The sequence below is a fragment of the Raphanus sativus genome, chromosome 6 (genome assembly GCF_000801105.2).
Source record: "Raphanus sativus cultivar WK10039 chromosome 6, ASM80110v3, whole genome shotgun sequence".
Lineage (NCBI taxonomy): Eukaryota > Viridiplantae > Streptophyta > Magnoliopsida > Brassicales > Brassicaceae > Raphanus > Raphanus sativus.
Window position 1 is genome coordinate 48577802 of NC_079516.1, and position 21788 is coordinate 48599589.

Genomic DNA, 21788 nt, shown 5'->3' on the forward strand with positions numbered 1-21788 from the left:
CTTTAATAAACAAATAAGATATACAATACTAGATAAAAATATAAGAAATGAAAAAAAATATTATGGTAAAATAAAAGGAAATCAAAATCTAAGTTAAAATTATGACATAGTGTACACATAATCAAGTTAAAAATGAATCAATAACGTCTGGTTATGGATAAACTATATATAAATATGTCTTATAAGTTTCTTACAAGACATATTAAACAAAAAAAAAAAAATATGCCCTAAACAAATGTTTCAAATTTGTAGTGTAAGCACGGCTTCTGCCTGTAAGCTAAAGAGAGGGAGGCATCATCAATTCATCATCTTTTAATTTTCTTATGATAGATACGATCTTAGTTTAGATTTGTGAAATTTATAGATACATTTAGTGTAAAGATTTCATGCAGATCCAATCTTTGAATATTTTACAGTGCTAGAAACGGCTTCCACAGCTTAGCACCTAAAGTCAAATTGGACTACCCTGCACTCCTCTCCAGTATACACCAATCTAGCATCATTCTTTGTCATTAAAAATATATTTATTTTATAAATATTGATACGTAATCCAAAATACAAACCAATCCCATTTATTTTTGTTACTAAAATATAGATGAAAAGGTATACATGTATCTATTTGGATGTGTCGACTGGTCTCCACTCGGTTCTTGTTTCGACCTTTCTATCACTCCTTGTAAGGTCATTCATTTACATCTTTGCTCTTTCTTTTCTACTTATTCTGCTATTGTAGGATGGTTTAGACAGCTCTGTGTGTGGGTGACGTTAGAATTGAGGTTCATGACTTTAGCCGGTGATATACCGATGGGTTTAATTTCAGTTGGTTCTACCTTTGCGACCTCTGGTATTTATCTCGCCTTAGAGCGATCGTCTGCAGTATGCAGTTCTCTTACGGGTACTATTCCGGGTGTTGGTGTTGTGTTCGTGTATCTCTCTTCTTTGTGGCAGGTAGAAGAGAAACTCTTCTTCATCTTTAGCCCGATGAATACAGATAAGGCGGGTTATGATTTCCCGCTTGTCCCTCGTTTGAATCAGTCTTCTCTCCTAATATTTCCTCCTATATGGAGTGAATTGGATGAACAAGTTTCGTTGGTATTGCAAGGATCTTCCTCCCTTCGAATGTTTTTCTCTGCGTATGGTGCAGTGTGTGTGATCCTACGGGTTACATTAGATGCAATCTTTGAAGAAGCTTATGATGTTGTTGTTATACGATTTCAGATGGTTTCTTTTTGTGATTTGTATCACCATTCTATCCTTTATGTTTTTGTTGTTGTTTATTTGGCTGTTAATAGCCTTTTTGTATCCTCCTTTACTGGAGCGTAAACATATTTAATATCAATGCAAGTATGGTTTGATCAAAAAAAAAAAAAAGTTATGTCCCATGTGTATATATTCTAAATTTCATTTCTTATTTTCAGTACTAAACAATTTCTACATATGTCAATCCTCAAGAGATTTCCATCAAGTTCTGGCCGGTGAAGATACATGCACTGATGCACTCAAAATAACAACTAGAAATCATACTCCTTTTTTTTTTTTTTTTTGCCGTCTAATATATTTTTATAAATAATTGATAAAAGGAAAATGATCAAATGAAAAAAAAAAAAACTTGCAAAAGCAAATTAGCACAGCAAAAAAGACTTCATAACATCATCATAATAATATCCCTGACACAACATACGAACAAAGAAACAATCCATAAAAGTCACATTACATATTAGTCCCTGAATTCCAAACACTGTTTAGCATAATAGCACCCTAATATCTTACATAAATAACCTTCCGTGGGAAGGAAGTAAACTGGTCTTCCTTACTCTTCTTCAAACGAACGACCAATTCACAAACATGAAAGCTAAGCAGTGGTTTGATTCGTCGTCATCAAGAACTTTCCATACTGTTGCCTGCTCGTAAGCCACCAATCTCCCCATGCTTGATGCACACACACCCGCAGGAAGATGAGCATATCCCTACAACAACAAAACGATCAAGATTCCAAGTCAGACAATGATTTTTTTTTCAAGAAAATGGCAAAAGAATCATCAAGTAAATGAAAAAAGACCTGTTGCATGATCTTGGGGAACTCGGAGCAAAGAGCTTTACGACCGGACTCGTCCAGGGTCTTGTCTAGCATTATGTCTTGAAGTGCTACAAGAGTAGTTTCCAGCATGTCTAAACCGGTTTGGTTTGCAAATGTGAATACCGGTGAAGCCTGCAAAAGACATTGTGCCAAAAAATTTGAAAAATAGGTCCTTAGAAGCAAAGACATGTTAGTCACTTACGTTTGTTTTGAGCGAGCAGCAATAGATTGCGTCAGTGTGGTTCCAGAGTTGACGTAGCAATGAGTCACCACTGGTTTGAGAAGCAGGGCCAAAGAGATCTACACCAGTGTGAACTCTGCAACAGCAAAATAAGAAGAGAGTTTAGACCAAATAAACACTTAGCTTAGACAAAAAACTAGAATGCTAACAAGTACCTGTAACTCCGGGAGATCCAACGTGCCAGAGTGAGAGCTTCGGGGGAAGAAGGAGCAGACATTGGACTGATATTAGAACCAGGACGAGGAGCAATAGCTAGAGCAACCCTCTGAATAGATCCCACTATGCTTCTTACGTACTGACGTGCCATTGAAGCAACATTGTCTCTTGTGTGGTTATCAAATGTGAACTGGAATGCTATGGTCACTACCGACCTGAAGTTGCAACCATTTGTGTCAGCTTCACCTCCTTGACGGGTTGATCCTTCTAAAGCCGATGCTAAATCCAATGTACGGTTTGCAGATGCACCGTTCTATATATGACAGTAGTGGAAGATTAGATTTTAGCATTAGGGAACACTGATCTTTAAATGAGGTTTTGATTTATTTACCACTGATGATTTATATTCAAGAGGTATGACACGGAAACCAGAAGGGAGCAAAGGAGCATCATCAGCAAATGATTCATCAATAGGAGCAAAGACAAGCTGTGCACAACCTCCAACCACATTTTCATCAACACCGCTACAAAGCTGCGGATCGAATCAAAGATCAAAAAAAAACTCAACAAGAGATGAGAAGCAAGAGAGAGAAGAAACTTTGGAGGTGAAGTAAAAAACCTGTAGTAAGTACATATCCCTAGCTAAACCCATATCTTCAGGTGAGTAAGCATGACCTTCAAGTCTAACCACCTCAAGAAACTGAAACAAGAAAATTAAAAAGGTTTTAGTAGTATTAAGAGGGAAGAAAAAAGTGAAGCTGGTTAGTAGTCTCTAGCACCTCTTCATGTTCAACAGTCTGGGCGAGGGGGAGAATGACTTGGTTACTCGGGAAACCACCAGCTCTAGCGCAAGGAACAGCAAAGGGACTAGCTCTGAGGGATGCAGCAGCATAAGCATCCACACCATAATCAGCCCACTCAGAGCGGTGCTCCCTAAGGAATCTAACAAGTACAGCAGGTGGAACGTTCTTGGTGCAAGAAAAAAAGATGCAAGTTAGTTTAAACTAAAGACCAAAACAGAAAAACAATTATTCATCTATCCAACAATGTACCTCCAATAGCATAGAAGCCTTAGCACAAAGCACGCCACTACCAAAGCTAGGAAGGAACTGAGTCCCACCAAATTTTCCAGGGGACAAGTTTATCATAACTGTAATATCCTCTGCACCATCACTACCCAATGGTGACCATCCATCATCCACAAAACCATTCACAGCATCATTGAATCCCCTGAAGTTTCATTCATTTGAACAATTAGAAATAGAGAGAAGAAAACAACTCTTGGCAGTAAAGCTATTCAAGATGATACTTACCGACAGAGTTTTTGACTGAAGGTTCTTAAAACCGCAGGTTGCCTTCCTCCACCGTACTCAACTTCTCCACTTGTCTCTTGTGTAATTTGTCTCACATGTCTCAGAGCCTAAAATAAAGAAACCAAACATAAGAACCACAGTATTATCACCGAATTGGTTGTGGTGTATGAGGTTGTTTGAACTTTACAGCGACGGTCATTTTCTGAGCAAGAATCTTAGAAGACTCATAGAGAGGCCTCATGACTTCAGGGACACTCCAAGCCTAGGAGAAACCAGAAAAGAATATAAAGTCAGGAACAATATTAAATAGAGTCGGCGTGTTTTGACTCAGCAGCTTACATCCAAATCAACATGGTCAACAATGTGGACAATGGAACCACCACCCTCGCAGGGACGGACGAGAAACCCGCTTGGTCTCATTTCAGCTCTCACAAAGCTTGAAGAAGGTGGTCCGGTGGGGCCACCAGTTTTAGAAGTAAGCGACCTCTCACAAACCTGAAGACAGTGATAGAAAAGGCATCATGAAGCAGTGTTAAAAATATAAAAAAGCAGATCCAAAACCAAAAGCTTTACCACATAGCTTCCATCTTCTAAACATGTGCTGTATCTCAGCGTCCAAAAGTCACGAGCTGCTGCTAATGTTGTTGGAGCATACATCTGAATAAAATCAGGTTTATGTCATTATAGGAAGTTTTATAAAGAAGTGCAACTGAGAGACTACAAGAACATTGGTGGGACCTGCGTGTATATAAGCTCGATAGTCCCGCCATTTCCAGCAGGAACCACACTAAGAGTATCCACACATCGGCAATCACGGAGCCAAGATTGACGATCTTTGAGGATTTCAGCAACCTACAGTTTTTTGTTCAAGAATGACTCAAAACTCTATTTATTTCTCATGATCACAGACACAACAAGCAATATGAAAATAATGTAACACTTTACCTTCATGGGTTCTAAACTCACGAGGCCGCAGGCACGTGCTGCAATTCCGCTGCAGTTGCGCGAAATAGAGACAATGCCAATAGAATCCGGACCAGGCTACACCAAGTAGAGAAGATTTATCAAGACAGTACTATATTTATTTTGTCACATAAGAAAAGAAGCAGAAACTTGAAGAGTTAATTATTACCTTCATACCAATCATCTGAACCCAGTCAACAGCAGTTCCTGTAGCCTTGGAAAGGAACTCTGCGAGGGCCTCCTCTGCTATTGAAAGGAGACTAAACACAAAAACAAAAACAAAAACATCACAAAGATGAAAATATAAATCAAGAAGCTGATTAGACCAAGTAAAAAAGAGCTCACCCAGCTGGGTTGTTAGCATCGCGTTGCAGATGCTGATGATTTGGGTTTTTCTGTTGATGTTGCTGACCACTTACGACCACAGACTCACAGCTGTTGTCTGTGGTCGTCCCAGAAGCCTGCACTCCAAGTAACAACTACTAAGGAAAAAAAAAACAATATATGATATCGAGTTTTCATAGAGACTAAAGTCGAAGAGTTTTTTTTACAGTGTGAAGTTGGTGTTTCATGTGGCCATTCTCATAGACTAAGTGAGAAACTTGCTTCTGCAGACGATCATTCTCTTCCATCAAGAGTTTGTTCATGGCGTTAAGCTTTCTGTTCACTGTTTGGAGACGAGCTGCTTCTTTCCTTTGCTTCTCTCGACATCTAACCAATCAAAAGGAAGCTTTAATAATTCAACTAGACCAAAGATAGACACAATGGTTTGCATTGCATGTATGATACAGAGACTCCATAATGATATAAAAGATGATGTTTTTTTTTTCAATTAATCATATAGTTTAGACGGAAATAAATGTCACAAAACGCAATCAAAGACAAATTTATTAGATGTGTCGCTTTCTTGTATTTAAAGTTTGAACAGTGTCAAAGCGTAAACAGAACAAAGTTACCTGCTCTGAGAGATTTTACAAGACATCGATCTACATTAAATTTCAAAACATAATGATCACTAAGATCCAAATCTAAAGAATCATAATTAAAAACAGCAAAAGCGCGTTAGGAACACGCGCGTCTCCCTTTTTTTCTCTCGCGGCGAACCTCAAGTCTTCGTTTTCTCTGCATCAAATCGACGGCACAACCGTCGACTCTGGCCTCCGTCGACTTTCCAGACTCGACTGAAGCCTCTTTCTCTCCCCAGCTCAAAGATCCAATGTCTCTTCCACCGACGGATTTAATTGACCAACTCCGCCACGAGATCCATGAAGAAGCTCCTCCTCCGGCCATCATTCTTCCTCCTGCCTCTGGGCCTGTCAGTGTCGCTCCTGCCAGTGTTGTTAACACTGTAGAAGAAGCGGGTGATAACGAGATTGGTGAAGAAGCAGCTGATGAGCATGAGACTGATGAAGAAGCGGGTGATGACGATTCAGATGAAGGTCCCACCTTTGTTCCCTCCTTGGGTGCGTGGTCAAAGCCACTTCATTTCACGCCACCACCGACTCCACCGGAACCTGCAACTCCAAGGTTCCAAGTTACAGAGAGGCTACAAAGTCAAATAGATTCATTCTGGCCGTCCATTGGTGAAGCTATTGTCAACGGTCCCAAGAAGAAGGGTCATGTGATGTTTCCTAAGAAATCAGTGACGCAAATGCCGGTAGATAAAATCCCACCTCCGGCTCTCAAGGAAGATGGTAGCCTTCGGTTTCCATGGGCTGCCCGAATGAACCAATCTTCTAGAAACTTGTTTCGTGCCACTGAGCCGACATACCGACTTGATGGAACTCCTCAAGTGACAATCCCCTCTAAGGTACTTAAGCTAGGACCTGAGAATAAGGAAGAATATGTTGTAGGACAGTTTCATAGGTGTTCTAGCCCGCCTGGAGGTCTTATTCATGCAGTGTTGAATAGGTTATGGGGTCGAGAATGTAGGATATCCTGCCGGAAGTTGGGGGACTCTTCGTTTTTGTTCCATATCCCTCATGAAAATACTCGTAAATGGGTTATCCAGCGAGGTGTGTGGCATGTTGATGATTGTCTTCTCTTTGTGTCTCCTTGGAATCCGGTAACCTCTTTCAAAATCCCGGAGATCTCTACCTTACCAGTGTGGGTCAACCTCAAGAATATCCCAGATTCATGTTTTTCTAGGTTAGGCATTAGTCACATAGCATCGGGTTTGGGAGAACCAATGCTTACGCACAAGCCTCGCTTAGATCCAGCAAATATGGGAGAAGCAAAAATTTTAGTTGAAGTTGAGCTAGATAAGCCATTTCCGAAGCTAATTGCGCTTGATGACAAGCAAGGCAATATCTTTTTAGTAGAGGTAGAGTATTCTTGGATTCCTAGTGCTTGTGATAGATGTGGAGCACTTGGCCATAAAGAGAAAAGGTGTCTAGTACCTCCTAAACCTCATGATTCTGTTCCTGTTACTAAGGAACCTCAGGTTACAAACGATGAGATTCCAGTGGTGAATATCGTTCATTTGGCACAGAATTCTTTTAGTACACTTATGGAAAATTTGGAGCCATGTTCGGCCTCGCTCTCTACCCAACAGGCACTTAACACTCCAGAAAAGTCTTTGACCACTACACCTTCCGAGGTTGCAGCTGTCACTCCCTTTACAGATTCGCATGAGGTACATTCTACTTCTTGCTCAGAGATTGATGTCACTATCCCTATGTTAGCAGCTACAAATGTTGCTCCCTCTCATTCACCTATTATGGAAGATATTCCATCACAATCTATCATTGTGGAAGAACCTGGTTTTTCTGCAAATGAGCATCAAATTGACCCTACCACTCCTCCCACCCACAATCAACAACAATTCTATAGAGAGTCGGAGATTCCGGTTACTTATGGAAAAGGAGCTGGTTTTGATGTGGTTGGAGAGTCTTCTGGTTATAACTTAACTAGAGGTGGAAGGGAAATTAAACCAACACAAAAATTTCAAGATATGGAATGGACAAATGTTAGTGGAAGAGGTAAAAGAGGTCGTCGCGGCCGAGGGAACCACAACCACTAGTTAGTGTCTTTCTATTTCTGTCTTTCTAGGATTCAATTGTGAATCTTTCTCTAGAGTTCTTTAATTCTATGCTTGTTGCAAACTTTTCCAAACTTATGAGTTAAAACTCATACTTGTATTTTCTTATGCATTTTAATTGAAAGCTCTTTTTCAAAAAAAAAGAATCATAATTTCAGATAAAAACAATGAGAAAAAAAATTATTAAAGCAAAAAAAAAACAAATTTCATGTCTTCTTCATGCACTAAAATACAAAAAGAAAACAATCAATCAACAACTTAACAAAGATTTAAAAAAAAAAAAAATTACCTGCGGTTCTGAAACCAAACTTTGATCTGTTTGGGCTCGATGTTGGAGAGAATGGGACACTCTCTTATGAGTTGCTGTCTTCTGAGAGAGGTAGGTTTAGGGCACTCAGTGTAAACTCTCTCAAGAGCTTCCACTTGCTCCGGCGTGTACCTCACATACTTGCCGGAATCCAACCCTTTATCCGGCGACTCTCTGTGCATCGTGTGGACCATCATAGCTCAAAGAGTGAAAGAAAAAAAAAAGTTGAAATCTTTTAAGGAATTTAAAGAAAAACCCAGAGGAAAATTCAAGTAAAGGATGGAACTTTCGAGGACTCCTAGGTTTTTTTTTTTTTTGGTTTAGTGTAGTTGATGGGTTCTTTTCAAGGGTAGGCTCTCTAAGTAGAGAGAGAGCCTCCACTCTCGTTCATGGTGGGAAAGAAAAAAAAGTTCTTTTTTTTTGTATAATATTCTTCTTTTTTGTGTTTGGTGGAAGAGAGAAAACGCTAGAGAGCAATGGTGAGGAAGGAGAAGGATGGATAAGAGGGCAAGCAGAGGAAGCAAAGTAGGGGTCTTTATCTCATGCGCCAATCTCGAGATCCTTTTTAAGACATGTACGAAAAAAACTAAGCTGTAAAAGAGATTACTTTTATTTTCGTTTGTGTGGCGCGAGAAAGCAGAGAGAGGACTGTGCAAAAACACAAGTGCACAAAGGTAGAGAAAAAAAAAATCTAGATGTAAACTGAAAAGCCAGGTGTATTGAATTTCATAAAAGCTTTTTTTTCTTTTGCGAATTCGAATTAGTATGTACGCAAAAAAAACTTAAATGCTTTGTTTTTGTTATTAAGAGTTCTTTTAAAATACTGAATATCTTAATGTTTATGCTCAATATTGTATAAACTAGAATGGTGTTGTTATGAACAAAATCATTAATCTTGTTTTGTATCAAATTAAACAATAATTAAATTGAAGGTGCAGCAGGAAAAAAAGGGAAAAAGACAATAAAGGAGAAAAGCCAACACACGCAAAACGGTCTCTGCAAAACTCATCTGTTTATTTACTCTACCTAGAACAGTAATGATAAAAAAATGTAATACTATATAAAATCTAAATTAAATAAATGAGCAGGCAGAGAAACAGGCCAATCTTTGTTTTTTTATTTACCTTTCCATATTTAATTGTTATTATATGTTATTCGAACACAAAAAAAAATGAATTTGTTGTCAGAAGAAAACGGATATCTGACGAAACGGGTCATTTGCCAACTTAGGAGAAAAAAGCTGTTGTCTTTATCTCTGTGAGAAGGACATAACATAGGTTATTTCTCGCTATGATCATCATGATGGTGATGCTGATATATGTACATGTACAATACTAACATCATGTGTGTATGCACGCACATCTCCATTGACGATGTTTTGATGTTGCATGAGGAACAACATTGTGGGATGTCACTAATCGCGTGCTAAATTATTGAAATGAAAACCTTTTCTTTTATGAAGAAAAAAAAAACTGAAGAGTTGATATTAATGTTTTTTGGCTTTGATTAGTTCGATAGGACTTCATGTCAAATACTTATATTTTGCAGTCAGTTTTAAGTAGTTCAGAACGAATTCAATTTAGTTTTCAAGAAAGTGAAGAAAAGGAGAAGACAAGTGTGGCATTGCTCAGTACAATTTGTGCGTTTGCCTGTTTGGTGCTGTAACTGTCTCGATTGGGTAGTAACTATTTGTACAGAATCAATGTCTGGACAAACGGCTAACTTCTTATAACTACGGTCTACGTATTAATATACTGTGGGCAAAATAAAATAAACACAAATAATACGGAGAGAGAAAGAGAGTATCTCAAAATTAAATGAAGGGAGGGATCATGTGAGGTCTCATCATGAGTCCAACTTAGTGCATGCGCTTCGATTTTCTACATGGCAGATACACCCACGTAGCCCCCTATATCTTTTTCTCCAAGTTAAAACGTTTTTGTAATTAAAAATACAACTACTAATACTTTAACGCTGTCGAATACACCCAAATATATTCTTTTCAAGCTCTATTCTTTTCATAAGAAACCACTTAGCACAATTAACTACACTACAATATTACGAGGTTTCTTCTCGCGCCAACAAAACATATTTCTTTTGAGTTTTAAGTTTATTACTTAGCATCACGAAGGGGTGGTTCTACGACACGTGTACATCATATTTGTAAACTACAATATAGGGAAGTTTTTGGGCGCGCTAAACCTAGAATTCTGTTTTATTTTGTTTAAATATCCAAGGCTAATCAAAGAAAGTGGAAATTAAAAATTAGAAAACAATGTTGGGCTTGTTCAGAATGTTTTTTTTTTCACTTTTACGTATGGTAAACCATTGTTATGTTGCAGAAAAACTTGATCATAAGCTAAAATTTGAAAATACAGTACGTTATCACTCAATCTTTTATCAGTTTATGTATTATCACTCAATCTTTTATCAGTTTATGTATTTATTCCGGTATTTGTATTTTTCAAAAAAACAAATACCAGAATATATAAATTATGGATTCACTGATGTACTACAATAGACCATTGCACATGTAAACAAAACAAGTTAAACTCTACACCGTGTCACATGTATTTTCTAACAAGAAGCAAACAAAAAAAAAAAGATTTTCTCAGTCGTATCATCAGTGTAGTATATTTTAGTATATTGTAGTATGCATTATATATATTAGCTTAGTTAGTTTCTATTGGTAAGAGCATCTCCAATGTATTACTCCATTTTCTACTCCAAAATGAAGTAACTCCAAAATAGAGTAGAGTTTTGCTCCAATGTATTACTCAATTTTCTATTCCAAAACAGAATATTTTTAATATTTTATATTTTATATTTTATATTTATTTTAAAATTAGTAATATTGCACCTTTCATTTATACGATTTACAAAACAGTCTATTTTATTTTGTAACATTTCTATTGAATACAATATTAACCACAATTAAGTTTTTATTATATAATCAACAAGATATAAAAGAAAATATTTAATACACTAAAAATTATATTACATTGTTTAAACACAATAATACATCAACTTAAATCATTCATTAGAATTATTATAATTATTCACTACAAATCTTTTTTGTTTTATATTATATTTTTATTGCATGAAATATTTCATTAGATGGCTGTTTATATAATTAATAAATATTAATAGTAAAATTTATAATATATATAGTAAAATAACATTATTATATATATTTAAAATAATATTTATATTAAAAACAAAATTACTTAAATGTGAAAGACCATTTTATAAATAAAAAAGTTTAACTCCATTTTGGAGTAATGAGTTGGTTTACTCCATATTTGGAGTAATCATGTCTATTACTCTATTTTGGAATGGATTTTGGAGTGGAGTTGGAGATAATTTTACGGTAAAATGAAGTATAGAGTGAGTTTTGGAGTGGGGGATGGAGATGCTCTAACAGACGCAAAGAAATGGTACGTGTAAAAGGAGAAAGAAAGATTAATGCTGAAAGAAAAGAGCAAGAGTTTTCATAATCTGATATATATATCAGTTATTGTTATATATCAATTTAGTTGTTTATCTGAAACAGACTCATGTAATTTTATACTGGAGGGATATATTTTTTTAGTCAAAATGATTAATCTAACCGAAATGCATTCGTAAAATACCACATTCTGTAAATTATTAGAGCATCCTTATTGGAATAACTCTTAATATGATCCTTTAGCTAATATATATATTTTAAAAAAAACAATAAAACATAAAAGAAAAGAAGAAAGAAAGAGAGAGAGAGCGAGAAAAGAAGAAGAAGTTGATGTGACACGTGTAGTAAGACATGTTGTTTATCTATCTTATTAAAACAGAAACATTATGTTGGACCTAATATTTATTTTGTAAGTTTTTAAATTAAATACACCTTTATACTTTATAGTTAAACATACATTAAGTCACTAATGTTCCTTTCTTTATACTATTATCCATGTTTCCAAACAATATACTTATTTCTTTATACTACTATTAATATTTCCAAACAATATATTTTTTATACTACTATCAATGTTTCCAAATAATACAATAATTAATCTTAATTATTTTATATCTATCATTTTCTCTTTAAAATTTTGTAGAAACGTCATAATTTCATAAATTGCAAAATAGTGAACTTTAAAATTTCGATTATAAGATTACAAATTATAAAACTATTACAATTTAAATCCAATTAGATTACATATCGGTCATCCATCAGTTCAATCGGTTAGTCTCGGGTTTTAGTGATTTTTTAATATGAATATTTTAAAAACATAAATTGAATTGTCAGATCTCCGGATTAACCGGTATAATCACAATCGGGTTGAATTTAAAAATACTGATTTAAATGCAAAAATATTTTAAATACACACTCTTTAAAAATAACCAAAATATTTGTTAAATTATTAGTGAAATTTTTCATCGTAAAATATTCCGCGCTTCAAAAGCGCGGGTCAAAATCTAGTATCTCTTAAATAAGACATATCCTTTGTGTCTTTTTACTTTTTCTTCTTTTTTTAATCCTATAAAACACTTAAGGTGTTCCCGATAAAGATGCTCTTAGCCCTGTGTAGTGTAACTAATGAGGGGCATTTTGCATTTTGACTGTCGTCTATCTCCTCGGCTCGGATCCTCTGAAAGGAAGAGAGGTCTAGGACCCATAAGACATTATACATAGTGCAGTGCTCTTTCCTAAAAAGCTTTGGATGCTTTCATAATAAGGAAAAAAATAAAAGTATAAATAGAGTGAGTAGTTTGGTCGCTGGAGAAAAAAGAATGTCAAACCTTTTAATTTGACAATATCTATCTTTTACAAAATAATAATTGGCTTGATTAATAAATATATTTGTTTATTTGTTTGGGGTGCCAACTTTTATTTTAGCAATAGGCATGGAGCAAAAGAATGCCCCACTTGGCCAAGTCCACTTACTCTTGTTCTCATGTCACACATTACATACAATTCTTGATTTCCCAAATTTTCAATATATTTTTTATCCTCCTTTCAATATTTTTTTATTGGTCTCATTTTTCACCATTGATATACTTCTTTCTGGAGCTATATATATATACAAATGGAGGTGTAGCTAAATGCTTGCATTTCTCGTTTTACATGTTAACAAGGGTATTTGGACCTTCAAGGTGTTAGAGAGATGCCACCAAACAAATAATATACAAAGCATAATTGCCTTTTCTCGGTAAAGTCTGGTCTCCATTTGGCTTATGTGCCACGATCTGGCAATTTTGAAAAATAATAGTAAAAAGTCGGTAAAAATTTGAAAGAAAGATGTAAATCATGTGTAGGGGCATACTTTGAGCAAAACTGAAGCAAAAAAAAAAAGCAAGAAATAGTAAAAAATTGGAAAGAAACATGTTATAAAATTATTTATTTTTGTTCTTTTAACCTTTTAACTAAGTTTTCTTTTATAAAATAGAATAAAGCAATGATGAATACTTAGATCAAATTACTGTTTGTCTTTGTGTTGATGGCGCTGCGGAAAGATTGATATACTTACATTGAATCATCAGTCTATCTAATTGTACACTACATTTTATGAAATATACATTTAATTAAGACAATCTGTGTATGAAATATACATTTATTAAATACTTATGGACTGGCCGATTTTTTTTATTTAAATCCATTCAGTCATCACTCATATCAGATAATATCGAGCAGGAAATGAAAGCTGATTAGGGTGATCGTACCATCGTTAAATACTTAATATATCAACTCTACATAGTATCGCAACTACCAACATAATCTCACTATATTCTCAATTAATAAGTACGATGCAAAGTATAATGGTTGGTCAGAGTTGGATCAAAATCAGAGATACAAGATTTACATGGATACTTCCAAATGGGTTTATATAATACTAAAATATATCTCTATAACTATAATAAATGACGTTCGTTAACTACAAATTAAACCACATACTATTTTTTTAAAAATTATTGTTGTGTAGTTTATAAAATTATATGCAACAACAATGCATCCATATATAATAGCTTAGCAGAATTTATTTATATATATATTTATTGTAATGTAGCTTATAAACTAGATAACTAACAAAAACAAAACTAGATAACTAAGAGCAAAAAAAAAACTAGATAACTAAGAGCATCTTCAATGGTGGAAATATCCACTTCATTTTTTATTAATAAAAACATTAATAGTTTTTATTTATTTTTGTATTTTGTATAAAAAAGTTATTCAATTAAAAAATTAAAATCGGTTCTCTAAAGTTATACTGTAAAAACCTTTTCTTATATATTTTTTTGGTTTTTGATTTTTTAAAATTTTTAATCAGTTAGAACCCCATCAAGAACTTACCGATGGGGTTGGCCTAACAACAATAAAGCATTCATAATAGCTAACCAAGCTTTATTTTAAGCTCCAGATATACAACACAAAACTCAAAAGTAAACCTAAAACAAAACCTGAGTTTACTCCATAAATGGGAAATGGACGCAGCAATGATACTGAAATCACATAGTGGAAGGAAAGGCACATATGTCTTTTTACACCACTCTATGGAATGAAACCCTATTTTTGACGCACGTCTTCTTCTTGCTTTGCTTCAGTCTCACATCTCTCTCCCTTCTATTCCTATTGTGTTCGGAGAGAGACAGAGGTGGAGAGAGGGACCCATGCATGGGCATAATAGAGGTGTAAAGTCAGGCATGGATAGAAAGGAAGTCTCCAAGTTTGATAGGCTGCTCATACATATATCGTATCCACAATATAATATTCGCCATATATACATATAGTAATTATAAGTGGGATCAAAGGTTGTGATCCTTGTGGATATAACTCGCCATGAGGTTAACAATTGAGCTTATTATAAAAGACGTAGCACAAATATAATTTCTCCATTATGTCATCTGACATCATCGAACTTGATTTAAAGAATCACGAAGAAGATTAGAAGAGGATCGTTTCCATCAAATAAGGGATCCGTTAGTCAGAAGCTTTTAATATTCTATCAATGAATGGAGCCGTTGGTCATAATAATCACATAGCCTTGAATTTATATCTCAACCAAGTTATATATACGGATCTACCGCTGATTAATGGTGTGATCTCACATCTCAGTAAATAGTATACCAAGAAGAGTTGCGAGTTGGTTTCAATTCTACTAGTCTTAACTATGCTCTATCTAACAAGAAGGGATTGCGAGTTGGCATCATCATCTATATATATATCAAAGATTCAAAACTTGAATTTTGTTCTTAGCGATACTAAAAGGTATTTTTATCAACATAGAATCGAGATGCAGATTGTGCGAAATGGTATGCTGCTTGATCAATGTAGCTAAAGGAATATATTAGACGTTCCATCGCATAGAGCAGATCCCACACCTCAAAACCAATGAATATGACGAAAAATGCATTACAGTTCTCTCTTCACCAATATGAAACTTTCTTTGCAAGCATTCCATATAATCTGAGTTATATATATCTTCACTCACACCCAACTTGTGTACCATACTTTTCTACACACACACGACACCACTTTAAGAGCTTATGATGCAGTCGACGTTTGGAAGCATTTCAAAAATGTATCTTGTATTCTTGTTATTTATTTTATGTTATTAAATATAATTTGCTTTCTTTCTTTTTTCTCTAATAAGAGAAAACATTTTGTCTTCATTTGTCTTACACTTGTCTTTTCTAAAAAAATGTTGAAGTACAGATTTTATATGTTATTTATTTTTAAAGTTTCCAATTTTATGGTTCACAAGTTTATATGAGATTTTTTATGTCAACGCCAGCAAATCCCTCAGTAAATTATAACATATTTTAATTATGTCATTTTTTAGAATTTTGCTAAAGAACATCATATCATAAATTTGACATGATTAGTGAGCAAATTGATAATATATCTATTTATAACTTTAAGAGAACTTCATATTTTAATTGTCAATATTTTCCTAACATAGAGACGCGCGAAGGAAACACATGTCTCATTACTTTAGTTTTGTTTAAAAAGTGTTTGAAAATTTCAACTGTCTAACTTCAAAGAGAGTAACTAAAAGCGCAATAAGCCAATACCCAACCTTCCGTCAGAAGCTGTCTGAAAAACAAAGCAATGCTTTTAAGGAACCTTATTAAATCCAAATTTATAAACAAATACTACTATATAGAAAAGGAGCAAGACAACAAAACATGACTTGAGAAATATAAATTGTCTGGAAATGAAATGATTATGCTTAGTGCACAGTAAAGTGAAAATTTAAGAATTAATATTCTACCTAACGAATGTGGTAGAACAAAAGATTCAAATTAAGGTTATGAATGGTAAATAGTCGAGTGCGGTTTTTAATGCGTTTTTTGGAAAACCCGTACATAGTTACCAATCATATTTTCCATTGTAAAAAGGCGTTTTTTAAAGAAAAATAAAGTAAATCCGCGAATAGTTTTCGAGACAGCAAAAACAACTTGTTCGGGGAATTCCGCACTGTGAAACTCGACCGCACGGTGTTCAAAAAAAAAAAAAAAAAAAAAAAAGAAACTCGACCGCACATAAAACCCTGTGGTTCAATAGAAAAACACACCAGATTAGTATTTGTCTATTTATTTATACTTCTTTTTGTCACATTTTTTTGTCACAAATACTTTATAATAAAAGCTGTATATATATATTTCAACACTTGAAAGAAAACGAGGACGTGTCTTCACTCCACAATCATACAACATTCAAAAGAGAAAAATTGAATTGTGTTCTTTTTTTTTGTGCACAGAATTTTTATTTACATTTACATTCACAGAACAAAGCAAGTGTTTTAATTTAAAGCTATAATGTTTTTTTAGAAAGCTGGTTTAAATTTATTATTTTATATACAGGATAATTAATTTATTCACATAATATAATTAAAATAAAATGATTACAAACTAATAAATATATTAAGCTATCCAAATTATTAAGGTTAACAAATATTATGAAAGGATATTTACTGACACTAAAATGTTTAAAGTTATAGTTTTTTTTTTTTTTTTGTCATCAACCATACAGACTCATATAGATTCTGCGGACCAAACTGGGAACTCTGCATCCATGTGAACGACGAAAGACGATTGTTGTCTGGCACTGCGCGCTAGACGAAATATATTAAGCTATCCATGTTTAAAGTTATAGTTTATTTAATATAAATTACAAGATAATTGTTTATGAAAAAGCTAAATTCTAAAACTATTGTTAGTTTTCTTTAAGTAAATTTATAAAATAATGATTAGTTGGATAAAAATAAAAATCTTAAAATTTTAGTTTACATGATGTTAATTACATGATAACATAATATTTACAAAAGCATAGTTCAGTCAGAAAAATACAAGGTCCATAATTATTATGTAAAATTCAAGAAGACAGTTTATATATTAAAAAAATATTTTAAATTTCATTTCCAGAAAATATGTATGTTTCATACTTTTTTATTTTAGAATATACCTACTATGTTAATATATTATTTAGATTTTTAAATATATTCAGTATTTTATAATATTATTATTTTTAATTAAATAACTATTCAATACCGCAAATATGTATTGTCACCAATCAAACAATATTCTGCACCGCTTTTTACATAAAACCGCAGTTGTAACGTACCGCACTTCAATTCCGCACGAACCGCAGTTACACCGCACCGCACTTTAATTCCGCACCGCTTTTCTCACCAAATCCGCTGTTACCATTCGGACCCTAAGAATGAACATTAAGTCTTACTTGAACTAGTTCTATTCAAACACATTTCCATCAATCAAAATTTTTTTTTTTTTTTTTTTTAACAGGGATATTCCGCAACCCTTAGACCCGTAGACACTTCCGTAGTTTTCCGCAACCCATAGGCCCGTAGTCACTTCCGTAGCTTTCCGCAATCCTTAGGCCCGTAGTCACCCCTGGCCCGAAACCAGCCGTTGCTAATACCCATTACCCAAGGGCCCAGCACCAACGCCGCGCTTAAATTTAAACTTGGGGTGGGCGTAAAGCATTTCGTGGCCCATCAATCAAAATTAAATAACTGTTCTCAAAAACAACAGAATTATATTCTAAAAGCACCGTTTATTCTTTGGTTTGTTTTTAGTTTTAGAGTACCATATTTGTATTGTGTTTAATTTTAGTATGATTTTCTTAATTAATTTGAAATTTTAGGTTTTTAGTTTTTAGTTTTTGAATGGTAAAAAAACAATTCGAACGGTGCAACAGATCATGTATATCAAATATACTAAATGCATATCAAATAGATCTAAAATTTTATTATAGCTTATATAGTAAAAACAGTTCAAATATAACATATATGTTTAAACAATAAAATTATAATAAAAGAACAAAACACATGATATATAAATATAATACATAAACAACAATAAATATTGTAAGAAAACCATATTTGTGATTTTAAATCAAAATATGTAAAAATATTAGCAATTAGCAAAATATATCTCTCTCATTAATATATAAAATAGAATATTATATATTTACATAATATATTTGTAATTCAAAACACATCATATAAATATAATAGTTTAAATTATATGACAAAAACAAAAGGATAAGTAAATAAAAAATAATAGTTTATGTATTAATAAAGTTATAGGTAGAATATAATAGAATATTGTATTTCCAAAAATATATAAATATATTTTAAAGTTAACTATTTATACCAAAATCATTTATTGGCAAAAAAATAAATGAACAACACTAAATATATAGCCAGTGAAATCTACGACAATCTCTTTGTTTTTTTTCAAAAAAAAATTGTATTGCATGCAGACTTTCTTTTTTTTTTGAAAAAGATTTTTCTATTTAAGTGCATGTAGATTTTTTCACTAGATACATTTAAAAAATAAAATAAAAAAGCTGAATAGTGATTTTAATTTGGGAGGAATGCTCATATTTCCTTTTCTTTTGTGCCTGCAACGTAGTGAGCATTCAAACTCTGTATTTAACCCTCAATCAGAGTCAGGGGCGAAGCCAGGATCATTTTCTAGTGGGTGCACAAACTACAAAAATACTGTAAGGGGGTGCACTTAGGCACTAAGCCATCACAAGTCACAACTAACAGATTTTATGTGACTATTTACATACTAAATAAGTGTTATTCAAAATATTATGGGTGCATGTGCCACCATAGTTGCTGTACTAGCTTCACCCCTGATCAAAGTCAAAACCATAGCAAACAAAGCTTAAGAACATTGGTTAAGTTTTCCAAAACATCAATTCATTGCCAAAGAAGATTTGTTTTTGGTACAGACAATACATTTCAATCACACTATTCATTCCGTGCCCAGTTGCATTTCTAATAACTAAAACAAAGCCACCACCCTATCTGTTCCAAGCAATAAATAACCTATACACAGTCTACAGAGAGGGTCCAAAACAGAGTATTGTACTGATACAAACATCCACCCAAAATATAAAACTAAACATGTGGTTGTTGTGCATGAACTTTCACTCAAGATCTACCATTAGCAGCCATGGCTGACTTCTCAGACCTGAGGCTGGAACTTGCTTCTGAAGTGTTCTCATCAGAGGTTGCCTCCTCCTCCTCCTCCTCCTTCTCTTTACGCGCACCATTCTTCTTCTTGGCATTGAGAAACCGGCCTCCACATCCTCTTGGCCGGTTTATCGCATGCAAATGCCGAGATTCATGCATATACGGCTGAAAACACAAGTAGATAAGAACACATATCAGGGAAGGAACCAACCAAACAAATCACAGGTGTTAACTTCACCTTCTTTGACTTCATGGCTCTGTTCCGAGCCTCAAGTTTTGCCCTGGATTGCCTACGCCTGAGTATACCGTGGTACTGCTTTGCGTTAACAAAAACAGGCTCCTCGACTGCATCACACTGTAATGGAACCACTTGTTGATGCATTCCCATTAACTGCATTTGAACCTGGAAAACAAAAACCCTTACAAAAGTAAAACAAAAGCTTCAGAAGACAAGACAACGAGGCTGGAGTGATAGTAATACATACCCCAGGATATGGATGTGGAAGATACGCTTGGTGTGCAAAGACGCTTCTGTAGTAAGGATCTGGATACGGGTAGAGCCCATGCGCCTTCAAAACAAACACCATAGCATAAGTATTACTTGTAACTCAATACTATTCCATTGTAAAGCAGTCAATGTTTACAATCATTCGGCACTAACTCTAAATTTGCAGAATAATAACAGGACCAAAAGAAATCAAAATATTCCTGTCTGAATTAGCTCAATCTTTTCATTTTTGACATTGTAATTTGTAAGTATCAAAGCAAAAGCTTGTAGCATAGCATGTATAGATAAAGAGAGATGTTAATAACTCTTATATGACAAAGGCAGGAGAATCACTTGAAACTAAACCAAACATCACATAACAGAAAGCAAGATCACACGAAACTTAACGAAAACATCACATAGCAGAACGCAAGATTCTCGAGGCTTAGTTTAGGGATGAGGGAAATTACCATCGGCTCTGAGTAGACGGAGCTTGTATCTATAGATTCAGAACACGGTCCTGAAGGAGCCGGGGGTGGGGTTTGGGAATCTGGACGTTCTTGCTTCTTGTGACTTTCATTGTTATCTAGCAAATCAAACATACCACCAAGAATCAGCTTAAAGAAGAACAAAACCAGAGCATAAGAGGACTAGGAAGAAAGAAACAAAAACCAGAGAGCTCATGCACTGAAGAAGTCATGTCTCATGAAGACTGTCCTTAATCCAAGTTACAAGTCTCAAAGCTCCAATGAACAAACTGTAACACCAAAGCAAAACAAAGTCAGTACACGAAGCTCGTGGAAGCCAAAAGCTTGAGAATTTAATCACAACCCATCAATCTTAACCCTCTAATTTCACAAATTCACACACACAGCAAAAGCATTACCCAGAAAACAAGATTGCAGTAGTACAAGAGCCACCAAAGCTAGAATTTTTAAAAATTCGTGGTGGGAAAACAACAAAAGAATTACCTGGATTTTATAATAAAAATGTTCAAGCTGATGCAATCTCTGGATCTTACTTACCCTCACAAAAAAAAAATCGATAAAGGTCTCTCCTTTCTCTTTTTCTTTTTTTTTTTTTCTTTTGGCTCTTAAAGAAGAGACGAATTGACCAAACAGAGGGCCTGCCGTTTCACAGATTAACCTTTACACTTCAGAGCGTTCTTCTACAACATTCATAGACACTATGCCGTTTTTTTGTCACTCGCACTGGATAGGTCAACTCTAGAAACTTTGAAACTTATGGAGTGACAAAGAGAGACGATGCGTAACGCTATGTAATAAATAATTAGAAGGCAATTGCCATTAGGACAAGTGGCGAACGGAAGAGACAGCCATTAGTAGGTAAGGACGGGCGGATCTGAAATAGCTGCCCGAATATCTTCTCATTTTGCTCATCTCCACTAGTTTCACTTGGCCCTACCTCTGCCCGTTGCCCTTGCAATATCTTTCGTTTGTGTGAGTCATCAATCATGGAAGCTTCCGGTACGGTTCGTTTCGGTCGAATCTGAGGTGCGTTAAACCAGGTGTGGTATTCAACTAGTATACACTAGTAGCATCATATTATAATATCTTCAACTAGTATATACTAGTAGCATCAAATTTGGTCTTTCTCCAGATAAATGTGCAATTGTAATCATATTTTGAAATTTAGTTTTGCAATTGTAATCATCGTATATTTAAATTTAGTTAAAGGCTCAGGATGTTAGTCTTTCT

At 34.4% G+C, this 21788-nt stretch overlaps 2 protein-coding genes across 4 annotated transcripts; both read right to left on the reverse strand.

The window, feature by feature from the left end:
- Positions 1–1622: 1622 nt before the first annotated feature.
- LOC108812999 (homeobox-leucine zipper protein ATHB-14) lies at positions 1623–8801 on the reverse strand. The gene is made up of 18 exons (XM_056988960.1): positions 8080–8801; positions 5302–5461; positions 5096–5211; positions 4920–5010; positions 4733–4828; positions 4526–4639; positions 4361–4444; positions 4127–4282; positions 3975–4049; positions 3788–3894; positions 3527–3704; positions 3254–3442; positions 3094–3174; positions 2866–3006; positions 2474–2787; positions 2280–2394; positions 2060–2209; positions 1623–1967 (listed from the first exon to the last, which is right to left on the reverse strand). The coding sequence occupies exons 1-18, from the start codon at positions 8292–8294 to the stop codon at positions 1821–1823; spliced, it is 2529 nt and encodes an 842-aa protein (XP_056844940.1). The 5' UTR covers positions 8295–8801; the 3' UTR covers positions 1623–1820.
- A 10489-nt stretch (positions 8802–19290) lies between these two features.
- LOC108806898 (nuclear transcription factor Y subunit A-4) lies at positions 19291–21317 on the reverse strand. 3 transcript variants are annotated; one of them, XM_056987768.1, is made up of 6 exons: positions 21096–21317; positions 20743–20827; positions 20541–20656; positions 20069–20152; positions 19822–19986; positions 19291–19748 (listed from the first exon to the last, which is right to left on the reverse strand). In XM_056987768.1, exons 2-6 carry the CDS (start codon positions 20768–20770, stop codon positions 19542–19544), a joined length of 600 nt encoding a protein of 199 aa, XP_056843748.1. In that variant the 5' UTR covers positions 20771–20827; positions 21096–21317; the 3' UTR covers positions 19291–19541. The 3 variants fall into 3 exon arrangements, with proteins under 3 accessions (XP_056843748.1, XP_018434610.2, XP_018434609.2); XM_018579108.2 differs by having other exon boundaries at positions 20957–21317; XM_018579107.2 differs by having other exon boundaries at positions 21042–21316.
- Positions 21318–21788: the final 471 nt, after the last annotated feature.